This window comes from Squalius cephalus (assembly GCF_949319135.1).
Source record: "Squalius cephalus genome assembly, chromosome: 3".
NCBI classification, from domain to species: Eukaryota; Metazoa; Chordata; class Actinopteri; order Cypriniformes; family Leuciscidae; genus Squalius; species Squalius cephalus.
Window position 1 is genome coordinate 8,383,442 of NC_137124.1, and position 15,169 is coordinate 8,398,610.

Here is a 15,169-nt window from a genome sequence, read left to right on the forward strand (position 1 = left end):
TGGTAACGACGGAACTTGCGACCATAGTTGGCCAACGATGCTTTCGGGAAACGCACCCCAGTACAAGACCGCGGGTCTTTCTGCCTCCTGGATGCGTGCGCAAGCAGTGATGACGTCGCCGAGAAATCCATGTATAGTATTCTGTCCTATAATATAGTATTCTGTCCTATAATATAGTATTCTTCCCTGCAAAATGCGTCCAAAGTAGCAACAAAAGCGTGGTCGTTACGTCATAACATCGCGCCCGATTCTCCCGAGTTGAAAACATTAGCAGTTGTGGTGTTTATGTTGTTTACAGGTTCTATAAAAAGTTTTTCAGGATCGCTGTATCTTTTAATGCGTTTATAGATCTAAGGTATATCAGTTATTTGTTACTGCCACTTTCAGTTTGTCGGAAGAGACGATCTTTAGCAGCATAGCACCTTACTTTCACTTTATCAGTATCCGAGGTCTTCATTTTCTCCTGCCGTACAGTTATAATAGATGTGTTTTCCGTTGCTTTGTGGGGGATATACATTCATCTGATTTTAGCCATAAAACAGATGGAAGAAGCGCCACACGAGAGCTGCTGTTACTCTGACGGAGCGTCGAAACTAAACGACTCTGCGGTCTCAGATTTACTGGAGTTTCTGCACATCGATGTGGAGCTCGAGCCCGCGTGCGCCGACAGAGAGGACACCTCGTGCTCTGTAAGATGATGAGTCATAATATTATTGAGACAGAATTCATTTACAGACAGTGTCACTTATTGTACTAACTTACTTCTACAGAAAAATGTCACGCGCAAGCAGCGAAACTGGGAGAGAAGACTGGAGGTGAAAAGGAGAAAAAGAAAAGAGGAGAAACAAAGAAAGAAGCTCAACAGACTAAATAAAGGTGACCTGACCTTAATTAATATAAGTTACATAACAGGGTCAGTCTTATGTACATTTTCATGTCCCTATCATAAACGTCAATTATCATATGCAGTCAAAACAAAATGTATTCAGACACCTTGCTATCATAACTTACATTAATGAACTAGTGTCCTGTGCTGGTGTGCCCATAGTAAAAATATATATAAAAAAAAAAATAAATAAAACATTTTTTTTGCTTTGACTGTGTGTAATTGTATCCCACTAATTCATTAAATTTAGCTTTTGAATTTGTTTGTTTGTTTAAAATGCAAAATAAACATTTTTATTAGTGATAGGCTACACCGAATTTTGTTTTACAGAAATATTTTTTTATATCAATTAATTAAATGTATTTAATTATCATCACTCAAATTAATACAAGCGGATTTGTGTATATACATTTAAATTGCACATAAGGCAGTATATCATTTTTTATTTTATAATTGTGTTAACTTTCTACTCTAATTTTGTTGTTAAAATAGCCTATAAATATTTACAGCCAAACCAAAAATTATTCAGACACCCGATATCATTTTTTTATCTTTTTTTAGTGGGCGCAGGACACTATGTAAGTTATGATAGCAAGGTGTCTGAATACATTTTGGTTTGACTGTATATATCAATTATTTTATGTCCCTATCATACACGTCAAATATCATAAACTCACAATTTTAAAGTTATTTTAAGTTATTGATGACTAAGGCATTTAATAATGTTTTAATGTTTTTAAATTAATGCTGTTTTATTCATCAGAGTCTTCATAGGATAAAAATACACTGTTTCCACAAAAATATGAAGCAGCACAACTGTTTTCAACATTGATGATAATAATCAAAAATGTTATTTGAGCAGCAAATCAGAATATTAGAATGATTTCTGAAGGATCATGTGACACTGAAGACTGGAGGAATTATTTATTAAGAAAATGAAAAGACATGAATAGGCAAAAAAACATGTTTTTTTTTTATTCACCAATACATTTTTAGGTTTCAAGATTTTTTAATCCAAACTTTGTATAAAGATGATTCTCAATTTTGTTATGAAAGATATAACAGAATGATTTGATATATCATATTACTTTATGCAATATGCGTGTAAACATAGCCATAAATGCCATTCCTCTTCTATGCAATGCATCTATACACCTGTATCTAATTTGCATATTTATGTGTTTTTGGGACAACATGTAATTAAGAAAGACGTGTAATAATTGGGAATGTTTTCATAAGAATATCTCATAAGAATATTTATGTATAATTTATTTCCCTATTCACTTGTTGTCTCCCCCAAAATGCCTGATTAACATGATTTAAAATCCCCCTGTAGTCAATAATTGTATTCCTTAAAATTCATCTTTGATTACCAAAATTACATATTTCAACGTTTTTTCCTTGGATTTCTTTTTTTTTATTCATGCCTTAAAATAGCTTGAATGTAACTCGACACCCTTGCCTCATTTAGTATTGGCAGTTCTATGAATATGCAAATTAACCCCCGCCTCCACTCACTCACTCAGCTCAGAGATCCACTCATTGACGATCACACGTTGATCTGATTGGTTACAAGGTAGTTTGTGACGTCAGAAACACCAGCGATTTCAAAGTGTGTTTTTGAGGCTGTCTTTGGTTCACTGCAGTTTTAATGAGAAAATACTCAGCAATGCTGTCGACTTATGAAATTACACATGGTTTGACTTAAAGCGTATTAAAAACACCACATAGACATATAAACAACATTAAAAGCTTGATTTTCACCACAGGGGGACTTTAAGTCCTGATGAAATCAATGTCGTGTTTTGTAACAGAAAGTCATATTCTGATTTGAAACCCCATTATATTTTCCTAAGATGTTGATTTGTAACAAACTATTTAAAAATGAGTCAGATTTAAATGATAATTACAAAATATTATCATATTTCCATAAGAATGCCCATAAAGTTTCCATAAAGAGTCCTGAATGTGCTCTTTACAGGACATCCAGACCTAAAACTGTGACATTCAGAGAAATTCGCTAAAATATAATGACCTCTACCGAGGAAAAATGTCTATTCCTGGGTATCAAGAGGATATTGCATTATGATCTGACTGGAACCAAGAGTGTTTTCTAATTGACTGGATGTGTGTGTTGCAGATGTGAATGAGCTGCAGTTGAGTAAACGTGTCATGAAAGCCATTACCAAAGAGAGACTGGAGGAGGCCAGAGCAGCAGGATTGCGTCTATGTGTCGACCTCAGCATGACCGACCGCCTGACAAACAAAGTCAGATTCACAAACACACACACACACACCGTTTGACAGGTCGATGCCTGACCGTGATTTCTAGATAACAAGTGTGGGATTTTTATTCAGTCATACTTTTATCTCGTAGGAAATCAGTCGTCTTGCAGGTCAGATCAGGCGCCTCTACGGATCCAATAAGAAATCCTTACAGCCATTCCACATTTTCCTGACAGAATTCAAAGAGGACAGTCTGCTTTATAAGGAGTGCGTTCGGATGAATGACGGCTTCCTGAATTATCTGGTTAGAAAGGATTCCTAAACTGATCCTCGCCTAACCTTCAATAGTACAAACAGAAGCACAGAAATAAAATACAGTAATAATGATGTTCTCTGTGTCCCACAGATTGATGTGACAGAGGAGAGCTGGTTTCATCTGTTTCCCTCTGAAGATGTGATATATTTAACCCCAGACGCAAGTGAAGGTTCATATTGCACATATTCTATATTGAGTTAGTTAAGTCATCGTGAAAACAAATGCACCCTGTTTATGTTTTAATGCACTTTCCTGGTTTTATTGTGTGTGATTAATTGGTGCACACTACTCTGATAATCATTTTATCAAGATTTAATCATATTTACACTCCCTGTTAGCTTTGGAATATATGGAGGAAGATAAAGTTTATATCCTCGGAGGTTTAGTGGATGAAACCATACAGAAGGTGAGACTCATGCTGGAGGATTTATTGATGAGAGATTTCATAGTGAAGAAACGACTGAACTCAACAAGATCTCACTGCTTTCTTTAAGAAAATGAGCTTCACGAGGGCGAAAGAGTTTGGCATTCGCATGGCGCGGCTGCCGATTGACGAGTACATGGTGAAGAAACCAAACCCCAAAAACTTCCACTCCAAAATCCTAGCCATCAACCAAGGTCGTCGCTTTCTCTGACTACATTTCTACACGCTGCACTCATAATCCTCCTCATCCCGAGTGTGTAATTCACTGTGTGCTGTTGTGTTTCAGTGTTTGAAATCCTACTGACATTTCGGGACACCAAAGATTGGACTAAAGCACTCGTCGCTGGTATCCCTCCTGGGAAAGGTTACATGTTGGCCTCGGCAGCATCTGCAGACGTGATAAACTCTCAGGAAGAGCTGTAGACAGAGCAATATACAGTGGCAGTTTTACAAAGTCATCTATATTAGATAACTTAATGTCTGACTGAAGTCACTTGAATCAGTAAGATTCAAAATACTTGAATGTATATTTTGTATCATGTTTTATTTATGTTAAAATGCTCTCAAGGATGGTTTCTGCACAGTCAAAAACTGAACTGATGGATATTTTGTCTGCATTAAAGCCACTGGATCATATCACTGATATGTGCAGTTTAATGTCTCTCCCTTCTTTTTTTACTGTATTCATGTTTTCAATGTGACATGGATCACATTACAAGTGATAACAGCAGCATCTCCTTGTTCATCTTTGTCAGAGCTGTCTTTCAGCATCAAACTTACAGGCAGTTAAAATATATTATTTATGTTAATATTATACATTAGGGCCTGGTTTCACAAACAGGGTTTAGATTAAGCCAGGATTAAGCCTTAGTTCAAAGTAGCTTTTATAAACATGCCTTAGAAAAAAAACATTACTGCTTTGCATCTTGAGACAAAACAATGGCACTGACATTTTAAGATACATCAGTTCAAGTTGCTTTCAGGTAAAACAGCTCAAACATGCATTTTAGTCTGGGACTAGACTTAAGCCTTGTCTGTGAAACTCGGGGTATAATGTTACAGTCCTGAATCTTTTTAATAACCACTCTTGACCAAAAACACATTTATTAAACCTAGCGGCTGACATTTGTAACTGCACAATGAATCTTCTTCCCGGAACCATCATTAAGGTCTGTTGTAGATTGTACTTATTTAACTTAAATGCCCAAAATTTCATATTTATTTAAACGCCCCATTAATGCAGGTTAATAATAGGTTATTCTTGTGTAAGGTTTTATTTCTTGTTTAAACACATACATTTAGTTTATCCAAATATATGTTGAAACATGGATTAATGTAAATAATAAAAAAGATGATGTAATGCTGTTATAGACATCACTGTGTAATCTTGTAATATGTAAGTAGGATAGCTAAACTAAACATTTCATATTTGACAGCTGTTTTAGGATAGGAATGTGAAACGACCGAAAAAAATAATCACTAGTAAACGTTTGTCTAATTTCGCCATTTTAAATTGAAAAGGCCTATATAATTGACCTGATTTGTGTATTGTTATAATTAGTAGCTGTCAATCTGAGGGCATAAGAAACAATTACGAAGACGTTTTCATCATATTAGGCATAAGATTAATAATGAATTTGTGCGTATTGTGAATACATTTTATTAACTTATTTACCTAGCATTCATAGCCTTTAGTAAATTAACTTAAATTAACTTTAGTAAATTAACTTTAGTAAATTTAACTTAGTAAAATCTCACAACACCCACCCCCTGTCGGTGATTGGTTGGAACACTATTTGTTTTGGTTTTGAGTGGTGAAACCAATTGTTTTTGTGTGCAGATCTCAGAGCCTAGGCTGCCTACAGAGACGCGGTTTTTTGACGGCATGCTTATGGGGCGGGCAGCTAGCGGATCGTTAGGAAAGATTAGATGAATGCGATAATTTTTTGGGGGGGGGCCTGAAATCACTGATACAACCTTTAATCTAATTACACTGTTGAAGATGTCATTTGTAGTTAATAATTAATAACTATTTTAGAGTAACTTACCCAACTGTTATAATATCAGAGGTGAAACTGGAAGAACAGTATGTTATTCACCTAATTTTAATTTTCATGTAGGTGCAATCCTGCAGGTATTAAAAGAACATGGCAGCAGCTGAAAATTAAATATAAAAACATAATTCAATCAGGTAAGGTTTGAGCATATCATGGGTGTAGGCTACCTGACTTTACAAACATTTGACATATTAAATAACTAAATAGCATCCAGTGTCTAGCAGTGCAGCAGCATTTTTGGCTGAGGGAATTCCTGGAGGGACTTCAGAGCCAGTCACTCCCGAAGATCCAAGGGCCTTCATAAAATGTAAGAGGTTTACATATGTGTTATTTTTTATATAGGCTATTTTTGATATTTCCGTTTATTTTACTTTGAGTTGGGTTTTTTGTTGGTCTTTTGGAGCCTTCTGTCCCAACAGAACCCAAGGCAGTTTTAAGTAGCCACTCAATACACCAGAAATTTTGACAAATAGTGTTATAAAGTGTACTCAACCAAATGCTCATCTTCACAGGACGATGGGGATAAAGAGTTTCTGCTGCCACAGAGAGGCCTACAGAGGTAATGTTAATATTATGTACATCAAACAATCTACACATTCAGATTGTTTTACATTTTTATGTGGAGTAGCCGATAGAATCTAAGTTTAAATCTAAGTATAAACGGGTATTCTTATCTCTCCCCGCGCCCCCAGAGTGTGGAAGAACAGCAGGAGGACGGTCCATCAACTTCTAGATGAACACAGTTCAGTGATTTTCAGTACATGCCACAGTTTAATTCTGTAGAATTTGTTTAGAACTACATTATGTTAATGTAATCTACTACTGTATTTTCAGTTGCCAGTTAATGAGTTATATAGACTTCATCTTATTAAAAAAATTGAATTGCTGTTTTATTCATCAGAGTCTTCATAGGATAAAAATACACTGTTTCCACAAAAATATGAAGCTGCACAACTGTTTTCAACATTGATGATAATAATCAGAAATGTTATTTGAGCAGCAAATCAGAATATTAGAATGATTTCTGAAGGATCATATGACACTGAAGACTGGAGTAATTATTTATTAATAAAATGAAAAGACATGAATAGGCAAAAAAAACATGTTTTTTTTTTATTCACCAATACATTTTTAGGTTTCAAGATTTTTTAATCCAAACTTTGTATAAAGATGATTCTCAATTATGTCATGAAAGATATAACAGAATGATTTGATATATCATATTACTTTATGCAATATGTGTGTAAACATAGCCATAAATGCCATTCCTCTTCTATGCAGTGCATCTATACACCTGTATCTAATTTGCATATTTATGTGTATTGTTTATTGTTTATTCTAAATTGTTTAGAACTACATTATGTTACTCTAATCTACTACTCAATCTTTATGGTAAGCGTGGAAGACACCCGTCGTGGGAGTCAGCATCGGAGTCTTCCTGCCCGGAGTCCTCCTCGCCTACGCTGAGCTCCCCAGTTCATGTAACGGTTTCTGCTTCACCTCCCTCTCCTGTCACCAGTCTGGCTTCCGTCTCCGCTCCGCGACCCAGGAGGAAGAAGAGAAGGAAGGGAGCCTCCCGTCCTTCGTCTCTGGCTGTCCCAGAGCCCGCTACTGCAAGCGCTGTCCCAGAGCCCGCTACTGCAAGCGCTGTCCCAGAGCCCGCTACTGCAAGCGCTGTCCCAGAGCCCGCTACTGCAAGCGCTGTCCCAGAGCCCGCTACTGCAAGCGCTGTCCCAGAGCCCGCTACTGCAAGCGCTGTCCCAGAGCCCGCTACTGCAAGCGCTGTCCCAGAGCCCGCTACTGCAAGCGCTGTCCCAGAGCCCGCTACTGCAAGCGCTGTTCCAGAATCTGCTGCGAGAGTTGTGGCTGATCAAGCTGCTAAGGAGGTTCTGCAAGCAGTTTCTGCCCGAAAGGAGATGCCTGTCATTGTTGCTGCCAAGACTTTGTCTGACTATCTGTCTAGTCTTGTCAAGATTCTTGAAATTCCTGCCAAACCTGTCATGTCCTCAAGTCCTGTGCCCACAGCTGAGGAGAGGGCTGTTTCCAAGGCAGCCGCTGAGAGCACTGTACCCAAGTCTACGGCAGAGAGCTTTGTTTCTGAGTCGGCGATGGAGTGCGCTAGGTCCGAGTCTGCTTCAGAGAGCGAAGGTTCCGAGTCTGTCTCTGAGAACGGGGATTCTGTCCCAGCTAATGTGTCCAGCCCTGTCCCTGCTAAGGAGTCCAGTCCTGTCCCAGCTAATGTGTCCAGCCCTGTCCCAGCTTCACAGTCAGCATCTTTCTCCGCTCCCTTACCACCTGCCACACCCACTGTCTTCGCTCCGCTGCCGGCTGCAGCGGTCCCCACTGTCACCCGACCTCTGTATGTTTCCCCGGACGCCCCTGTCACCACTTCACCCCGGACTGTTGCCCCCAAGAATGTTCCTTGTGTGTCTCCATCCAAGTCCCGCCAGATTCCTCGTCCTAGGCCCTCGTCCCGTAAACCCAAGACCACAGTCCCACCCACCCACCCTGGACATTCCCCCATGAACTTTGTTGTTTCTCCGCCCCCCCTTCCGTGTTTGTTATTTTTATTGTTTCACCCCAACCCTGTTATTGTTTATTCATGTTTGCCGTTGTTGTTATTTGTCATGTTTTGTTGGTTTGTGTCCTTGTCTCAGTCCGTCATGTCACGTGTTTAGTGTTCCCTTGGGGAGCGTCTGGAAGCCGCTCCTTAAGGGAGGGGTTCTGTCATGATTCTGCCTTGTCTCTGATTTTTCCCTGGTCTTGAGGCAGGATCATGACAGGCCCATGTTTTATGTGTAAGCACATGGCCATTTGTTTTGGCTGTGTGCTTGCGTTGTCTCGTCACGTAACCCCGCCCCCTTGTTACCCTTGTTTAGTCATTATTAATCATCTGTGTCACCTGTTGTCATTAGGTTCTCCCTATTTAATCCCCTTGTGTTTGCTGTCCTGTGCCGGTTCATTGCCAATCTTTATGTGAAGATTCATTCGTGAGTAACCTGTTGAGAAGTCTTGTGAAGTGTTTGATCCTGTCTTAGCTGTTAGTTTATTGTTCAGTTTTCTGTCAGTCTTAGTCTAGTCTTGTTAGTCAATCCGGTCTTGTTTTGCCCCCTCGTGGGTTGTTTTCCCTGTTATTTGTAAAGAATAAACCTTGTTTCCCGCAAACCGTCTGCAATTGGGTTCATCCTTGCACCACCATAACAGTAGGAAAGATGATAGATGTATTCTACAGAAATTTCAGACAAATATGACTAACAGATGGGGAAAAAATCAACATAATTTCATGTGTAAAGCCACAGTTCACTTCAGGTCAAAACGGACTCGAACGCAAAAGGTGTAACAATTTAGTTTGTTTACAAATCTGATTGTTTCTGAAAATCTGAAAACAAATTGTTTATTTTGACAGTCTTAACACACTTACAAGATTTCATATTCATACTAAAAACTATGGGTAACACTTTAGAATACTGTTCCTTCATTGATGACTAACTACACAGGAAAGCAGGGGAGACCGGGGACAGTTGCAACAGGGGATGGTTGCAACTGCAACATGTCATTTTTCTCCAATCAGAAACAAGCTAGAGTGATGACACTCATACTGCACATGCACAGTTAGACCCTCCCCCCACCAAGAAGACAGTAGACATATTCAACATCTGCTGCTGCATTTATTGAACAAAACTTGTTTTGGAGGTATGAAAGTAAATTTTTTCATGAGACATATTTTTGTCATACTGTCCTGACATTTTGTATGAATTAATCAAAACTTGAAGTATTGTTTTGTTGACTTCTAAGTGACATGGTTGTGTCAAAGTCAGTGTGTCTAGCAGGAATATGATGTTCTGTCATGGCTGATAGGGTCGGGGACGGTTGCAACAAGTTATAAATTGCATGTTTAATAAAAGTTTGTTGCATTGCAAATTGTTCAATTCTTCCTGTCTGACACTAAAATATGGAGGGATTGAATAGCATCTGTAACACGTGCACACTGAATCTGTGTAGGCCTATGTTCTACACATGAACAAACAAAACTCAATAACTGTTATTTGATAAATATGACTAAATAAATAAATAATAGGCTACAATTATATTATTGAAATAAATAATACTATAATATTATAGTAGGCCTAAAACAGTTAATATTTACAGAATTCTTTGCTCATTGAGACAAAAAGCTTAAGTTAATTAGTGAAATTTAAGGTATTTTTAATCATGTTGCAACCGTCCCTGGGTTGTGTTGCAACTGTCCCCTGGGTCGAGGTCAGTTGCAACATCTGACTTCTTCCATTCAAATAAATACTGTGAACGATATGCCATATATAATCATCTTTAAATGGTATGGGTAATTAGCAGACAGATGCAAGTTTAATATGTACAAATTTGGTTGATCTGGTCCAAATAGTCTCTGAGTAACTGAGATAAATGCAAAAAGTGTTGCAACTGTCCCCAGTCTCCCCCACTAAACATTCTAACATTCATTAAAGATGTAGTAACACTTGAGTCATACTATCCTAAACCTTACGCAAATCTCAAAAGCTTACAATGACTTAAGTCAATATTAGGTAGGCGGTTTTCCCAAAATTGTAATCGTTCAGGTAGGGCACCAGACAGTTTAAATAAACTGACAAACAATTTGAATCTTCTGATGACCCTTACGGGAAGAAACAGAAATGTTTCACATAGGGTAAGTCTTGTAATTTCATTAAGTCCGTTCACATTTTAAAGCAACAACAACAATAACAAAAAAATAACTTCAGTCTCTTAATGTCCAGAAACACGACCTCAGAAATGAGCAAATGAAAAGATTATTTAAATGAAATACGATTGCGTTTGCACACAGACCATAAAAGTTCAACAGTGGGCCTTTCATAAAACAATAAAAAAAATAAAAAATAAATCTATCAGATAGAAAGAATAATAATCGTGTTTGCGATGGAAGAATGGGGTCGTTTGATGTTATATGACAGAGTTAGAGAAATCGTTAACCAGGAAGAGCGCGGGGAAGCCTGAATGTTCCTTTTTAGCTTTTGGTGATAACACGTCGGGAAAAAAAAACGAAAAAAAAAAAAACGAAGCAACCAACAGTCACAGGTTAGGATTGCGATTCTGCAATTTGACTGGGTCAAGTTTCCTAACCCGCGTTAGGCATTGGTTTTCACAGGCGGCGTTCAGATTTCAGCTCGTTCAGACACTGAGACTGGGGACAGGTTGCAACATGGCATTTTTCTCCAATCAGAAACAAGCTAGAGTGATGACACTCATACTGCACATGCACAGTTAGACCCTCCCCCCACCAAGAAGACAGTAGACATATTCAACATCTGCTGCTGCATTTATTGAACAAAACTTGTTTCGGAGGTATGAAAGTAAATTTTTTCATGAGACATATTTTTGTCATACTGTCCTGACATTTTGTATGAATTAATCAAAACTTGAATTATTGTTTTGTTGACTTCTAAGTGACATGGTTGTGTCAAAGTCAGTGTGTCTAGCAGGAATATGATGTTCTGTCATGGCTGATAGGGTCGGGGACGGTTACAACAAGTTATAAATTGCATGTTTAATAAAAGTTTGTTGCATTGCAAATTGTTCAATTCTTCCTGTCTGACACTGAAATATGGAGAGATTGAATAGCATCTGTAACACCTGCACACTGAATCTATGTAGGACTATGTTCTACACATGAACAAACAAAACTCAATAACTGTTATTTGATAAATATGACTAAATAAATAAATGATAGGCTACAATAATATTATTGAAATAAATAATACTATAATATTATAGTTGGCCTAAAAGAGTTATATTTTCAGAATTCTATGCTCATTGAGACAAAAAGCTTAAGTTAATTAGTGAAATTTAAGGTATTTTTAACATGTTGCAACCGTCCCTGGGTTGTGTTGCAACTGTCCCCTGGGTCGAGGTCAGTTGCAACATCTGGCTTCTTCCATTCAAATAAATACTGTGAACGATATGACATATAGGCTATAATCATCTTTAAATGGTATGAGTAATTAGCAGACAGATGCAAGTTTAATATATACAAATTTGGTTGGTCTAGTCTAAATAGTCTCTGAGTAACTGAGATAAATGCAAAGTGTTGCAACTGTTCCCGGTCTCCCCTAATCCATGCGCGTCCCTTCTTTATCATTTCACACGCTGAAAAAACCTTTTCGTTTGTACAAATTCTAATAACTATTATGAAGTTGTTCAGGTTTCCATTTGGTATTATTTAATATGATTATTAATTAAATATTGGTTTGTAGCGGTTCGCTACATTAGTTATCAAGCTTTTCACGTTAGAGTACTGATCCAAATTATTAGTTCCTTAAATAGTTACTGATTACAGTTCTCATCCCCAAGTCGTCATATACTGACGCTTTCAAAAATGCTTCAATATCTGACGCTCAAAGCACCCTTTAGCGTCCATATGAGACGCATAACCCTACCACAGACCTAAACCTACCCATAAACGAAGCGTCTCATATTGACGCTAAGGGTGCTTTGTGCGTCGGATATTGACGCTTTCGAAAGCGTCAGTTACATGACGCCTAAACCTACCCATAACCGAAGCGTCACATATGGACGCTAAAGGGTGCTTTGAGCGTCAGATATTGAAGCTTGTTTGAAAGTGACGCTTTGGGGTGAGAATGTGTTGTAATAGTGAACTACAGTTCGACTGAGCGCTGTTCATTAATCAGAGTTTCTTGTTAGTAGGCTATACTATAAAGTCAGTAGTGCGTTACTCTTATCTTCCTGTGTAGTTATTCATTAATGAAGGAACAGTATTTTAAAGTGTTACCGAAATATGGATTTTTAAAAAAGTATGTAGGCCTACCTTTTTGTGTCAAAATAGACTCGAATGCAAACGAGTTTATGACTCGGGTATTAATATGGCAGTAATACGACTTGAGAGTGCATTCACATCCGATTTTCAACTTGGAAACTTGTATTTACGATTATTCCAATAGCACGTAAAGGCAACATTAATCCTGTAAAGCCTGACTTTTGTAAGTATTTTCCTCTGTTTTATTCAGAGGTTTATTTAGAAATTCTGAAAGCTTGTAATGTAAATCAATGAGATCTTTATAACAGTATAGCAGACTGCTTACATAAAATGCATATATCAGTTTCACTTGATATGTCTTATAATAAGATGATATTGAAATGCTTAGTTTTATGATCAAAGCATTGCAGTTTGAATCAATACAATAATGATTGAGAGATGAACAAACATTCCTCAAAAGCCTGATGGGTAATTTTTGATACTCACATTTTAACAAAATTGATATTCAAGTAAACCTAAATTGCTTTAATCTAGTATATGTTCATCTTGAAATATAACTAAAGTTATTCTTATTTTTACTTTTTATTTTGTTATGTAAAATTACCTTTTATAGGTTTATTTTTATTAATGTAATCAGTAAAGATTTCACAGAAAAAAAAAAAAGAACTTGAAGGTGGACTTCTTGCCAAAAAAAGCATGAATTATCAATCAGACGACAGAAGGACTGTAGTAGATTGTGTTCAGCAAGTTTCAGCGAAGTTTTGATAATGTTCATTATTTAGAGTTCTCAGCAATTAGCATATCCATAGGGTTAAAAAGTATTTTTATAATCGCTTGTAAAGGAAATTACAATAGATTAATAGCCTGAGAGCGAGAGCGAGAAAGATAGAGTTCCTTGGAAGAGAAGATCAGTCAGGAACCGTGGTTGCGCAACACACTCTCATGTTGTGTGGGAGTTTCTCTCTATAAAAGGGAGAGTGCAGGCCTGTGTTAGACTACAGCAGACGCTCACTTCACACGTTTACTGGCATTTCTCTGCACAACACTGATTCAGAATGATGAAGTTCACCGTAACAGCCTTCGTGTTTCTGATCTGCACTGCTGCACTATCCACAACAGAAGGTAAGCAGAATATAACATTCATAACGATGTTTTAAATCAATTCATTTGCAGATATTTACACCAACTCTCTCTCTCTCTCTGTCACTGCAGGAATGCCTCAAATGAGCAGGCGCTGCCAGTGCATTCAAACACATTCAAACCCACCAATTCCTACTGGAAGAATACTCTCGTTGAAGGTGATTCCTGCTGGACCACACTGCAAAAATGAGGAGATCATGTGAGTGTGAATCTTACTAAAACAACACTTCAAATACAGACACATTATTGCTTCTTGCTTCCATCTGTCAAGGTTCCACACTCCTCCTCCTCTTCTTCTTCTTCTCTTCATCATCTCAGGAGTTCACGTGTGGTGGACACTTGTTGATGATTTTTTCACTAATTTGAGTGATTTAAGCCTTCATATTAAAAGGTCTTTAAGATCATTAGAGTGGCTGGTAGCGTGTGGAAATTCATAACTGATGATGATACATGGATGTTTCGTCTGAATGAATGAATTTGAGGCTTATTTTACTCTCCTTCATGTTGTTTCAAACCTGTATGGCTTTTATTTTCACCAGATGTTTAGCAGAATGCCTGAGCTGTTCTTCTGTAAAATAAAATAAAAGGTCTTGCTTTATATGGAAAAGAGCAGCTTGAATATTCTGCTATAAATAAATACTTTTGTATTGCACAGAAGAAGAAAAAAGTCATACAAATTTAGGAAAGCATTAGGATGATTAAACAATGACAATGTCTATTTTTTTAGGTGAACTTCATTTAACAATAAAGTCGTGACTTACCAGAATGTCATTTATAATTCCATACAATCGTGTGTCATTTTATAGATTTTAAATAATCATACATTTGTTTCTTACAGTGCTACAATGAAGAAAGGAATGATGTGTCTCAATCCTAGAGTAGACTGGGTGATTTCTCTCAAGAAAGAGTAAGTTTGTCTATGATGATGTGTCACACTTATTATCTGTCTTATTATTATTAATATAAGTTCATTCAAATCATGCTAATGGATGAATTTTAATTAATACTTTTAATCTCGGACACTGCGGCACCTTTCATCCTTCAGACAGTAATGTAATGTGTGTCTCTTCATGTTTGCAGAATGTGCAAGGGGAACATCAAGAGCCAGTATAACTGTTCTAAAAACACAAAGAGCAACTGAAGTACTTTTTATTTGAATTCATCTCTTGAAGTATTGAATGTGAAAACGTGCTTTTTATAAAATGTGAATTGATGTGTTTTTTTTTGTGTGTGTGTGTTTTTTTTACTTATTTATTATTATTGTCTCACTAAATTATAGTTTTATATGTTCATGTAGTTTTGCATTGTTTTTGAATGATGACACGCTTATACT

General features: G+C 37.2%; 2 protein-coding genes across 2 annotated transcripts; both read left to right on the plus strand.

Annotated features, from left to right (window-relative positions):
* Positions 1 to 4,513, plus strand: LOC307156169 (tRNA methyltransferase 10 homolog B-like). The gene is made up of 8 exons (XM_079867396.1): positions 1 to 689; positions 771 to 876; positions 3,027 to 3,154; positions 3,264 to 3,416; positions 3,519 to 3,597; positions 3,767 to 3,834; positions 3,923 to 4,046; positions 4,139 to 4,513. The coding sequence occupies exons 1-8, from the start codon at positions 543 to 545 to the stop codon at positions 4,273 to 4,275; spliced, it is 942 nt and encodes a 313-aa protein (XP_079723522.1). The 5' UTR covers positions 1 to 542; the 3' UTR covers positions 4,276 to 4,513.
* A 9,087-nt stretch (positions 4,514 to 13,600) lies between these two features.
* Positions 13,601 to 15,022, plus strand: LOC307156307 (permeability factor 2-like). Its single transcript, XM_079867600.1, has 4 exons — positions 13,601 to 13,818; positions 13,909 to 14,035; positions 14,675 to 14,743; positions 14,917 to 15,022. The coding sequence occupies exons 1-4, from the start codon at positions 13,752 to 13,754 to the stop codon at positions 14,975 to 14,977; spliced, it is 324 nt and encodes a 107-aa protein (XP_079723726.1). The 5' UTR covers positions 13,601 to 13,751; the 3' UTR covers positions 14,978 to 15,022.
* Positions 15,023 to 15,169: the final 147 nt, after the last annotated feature.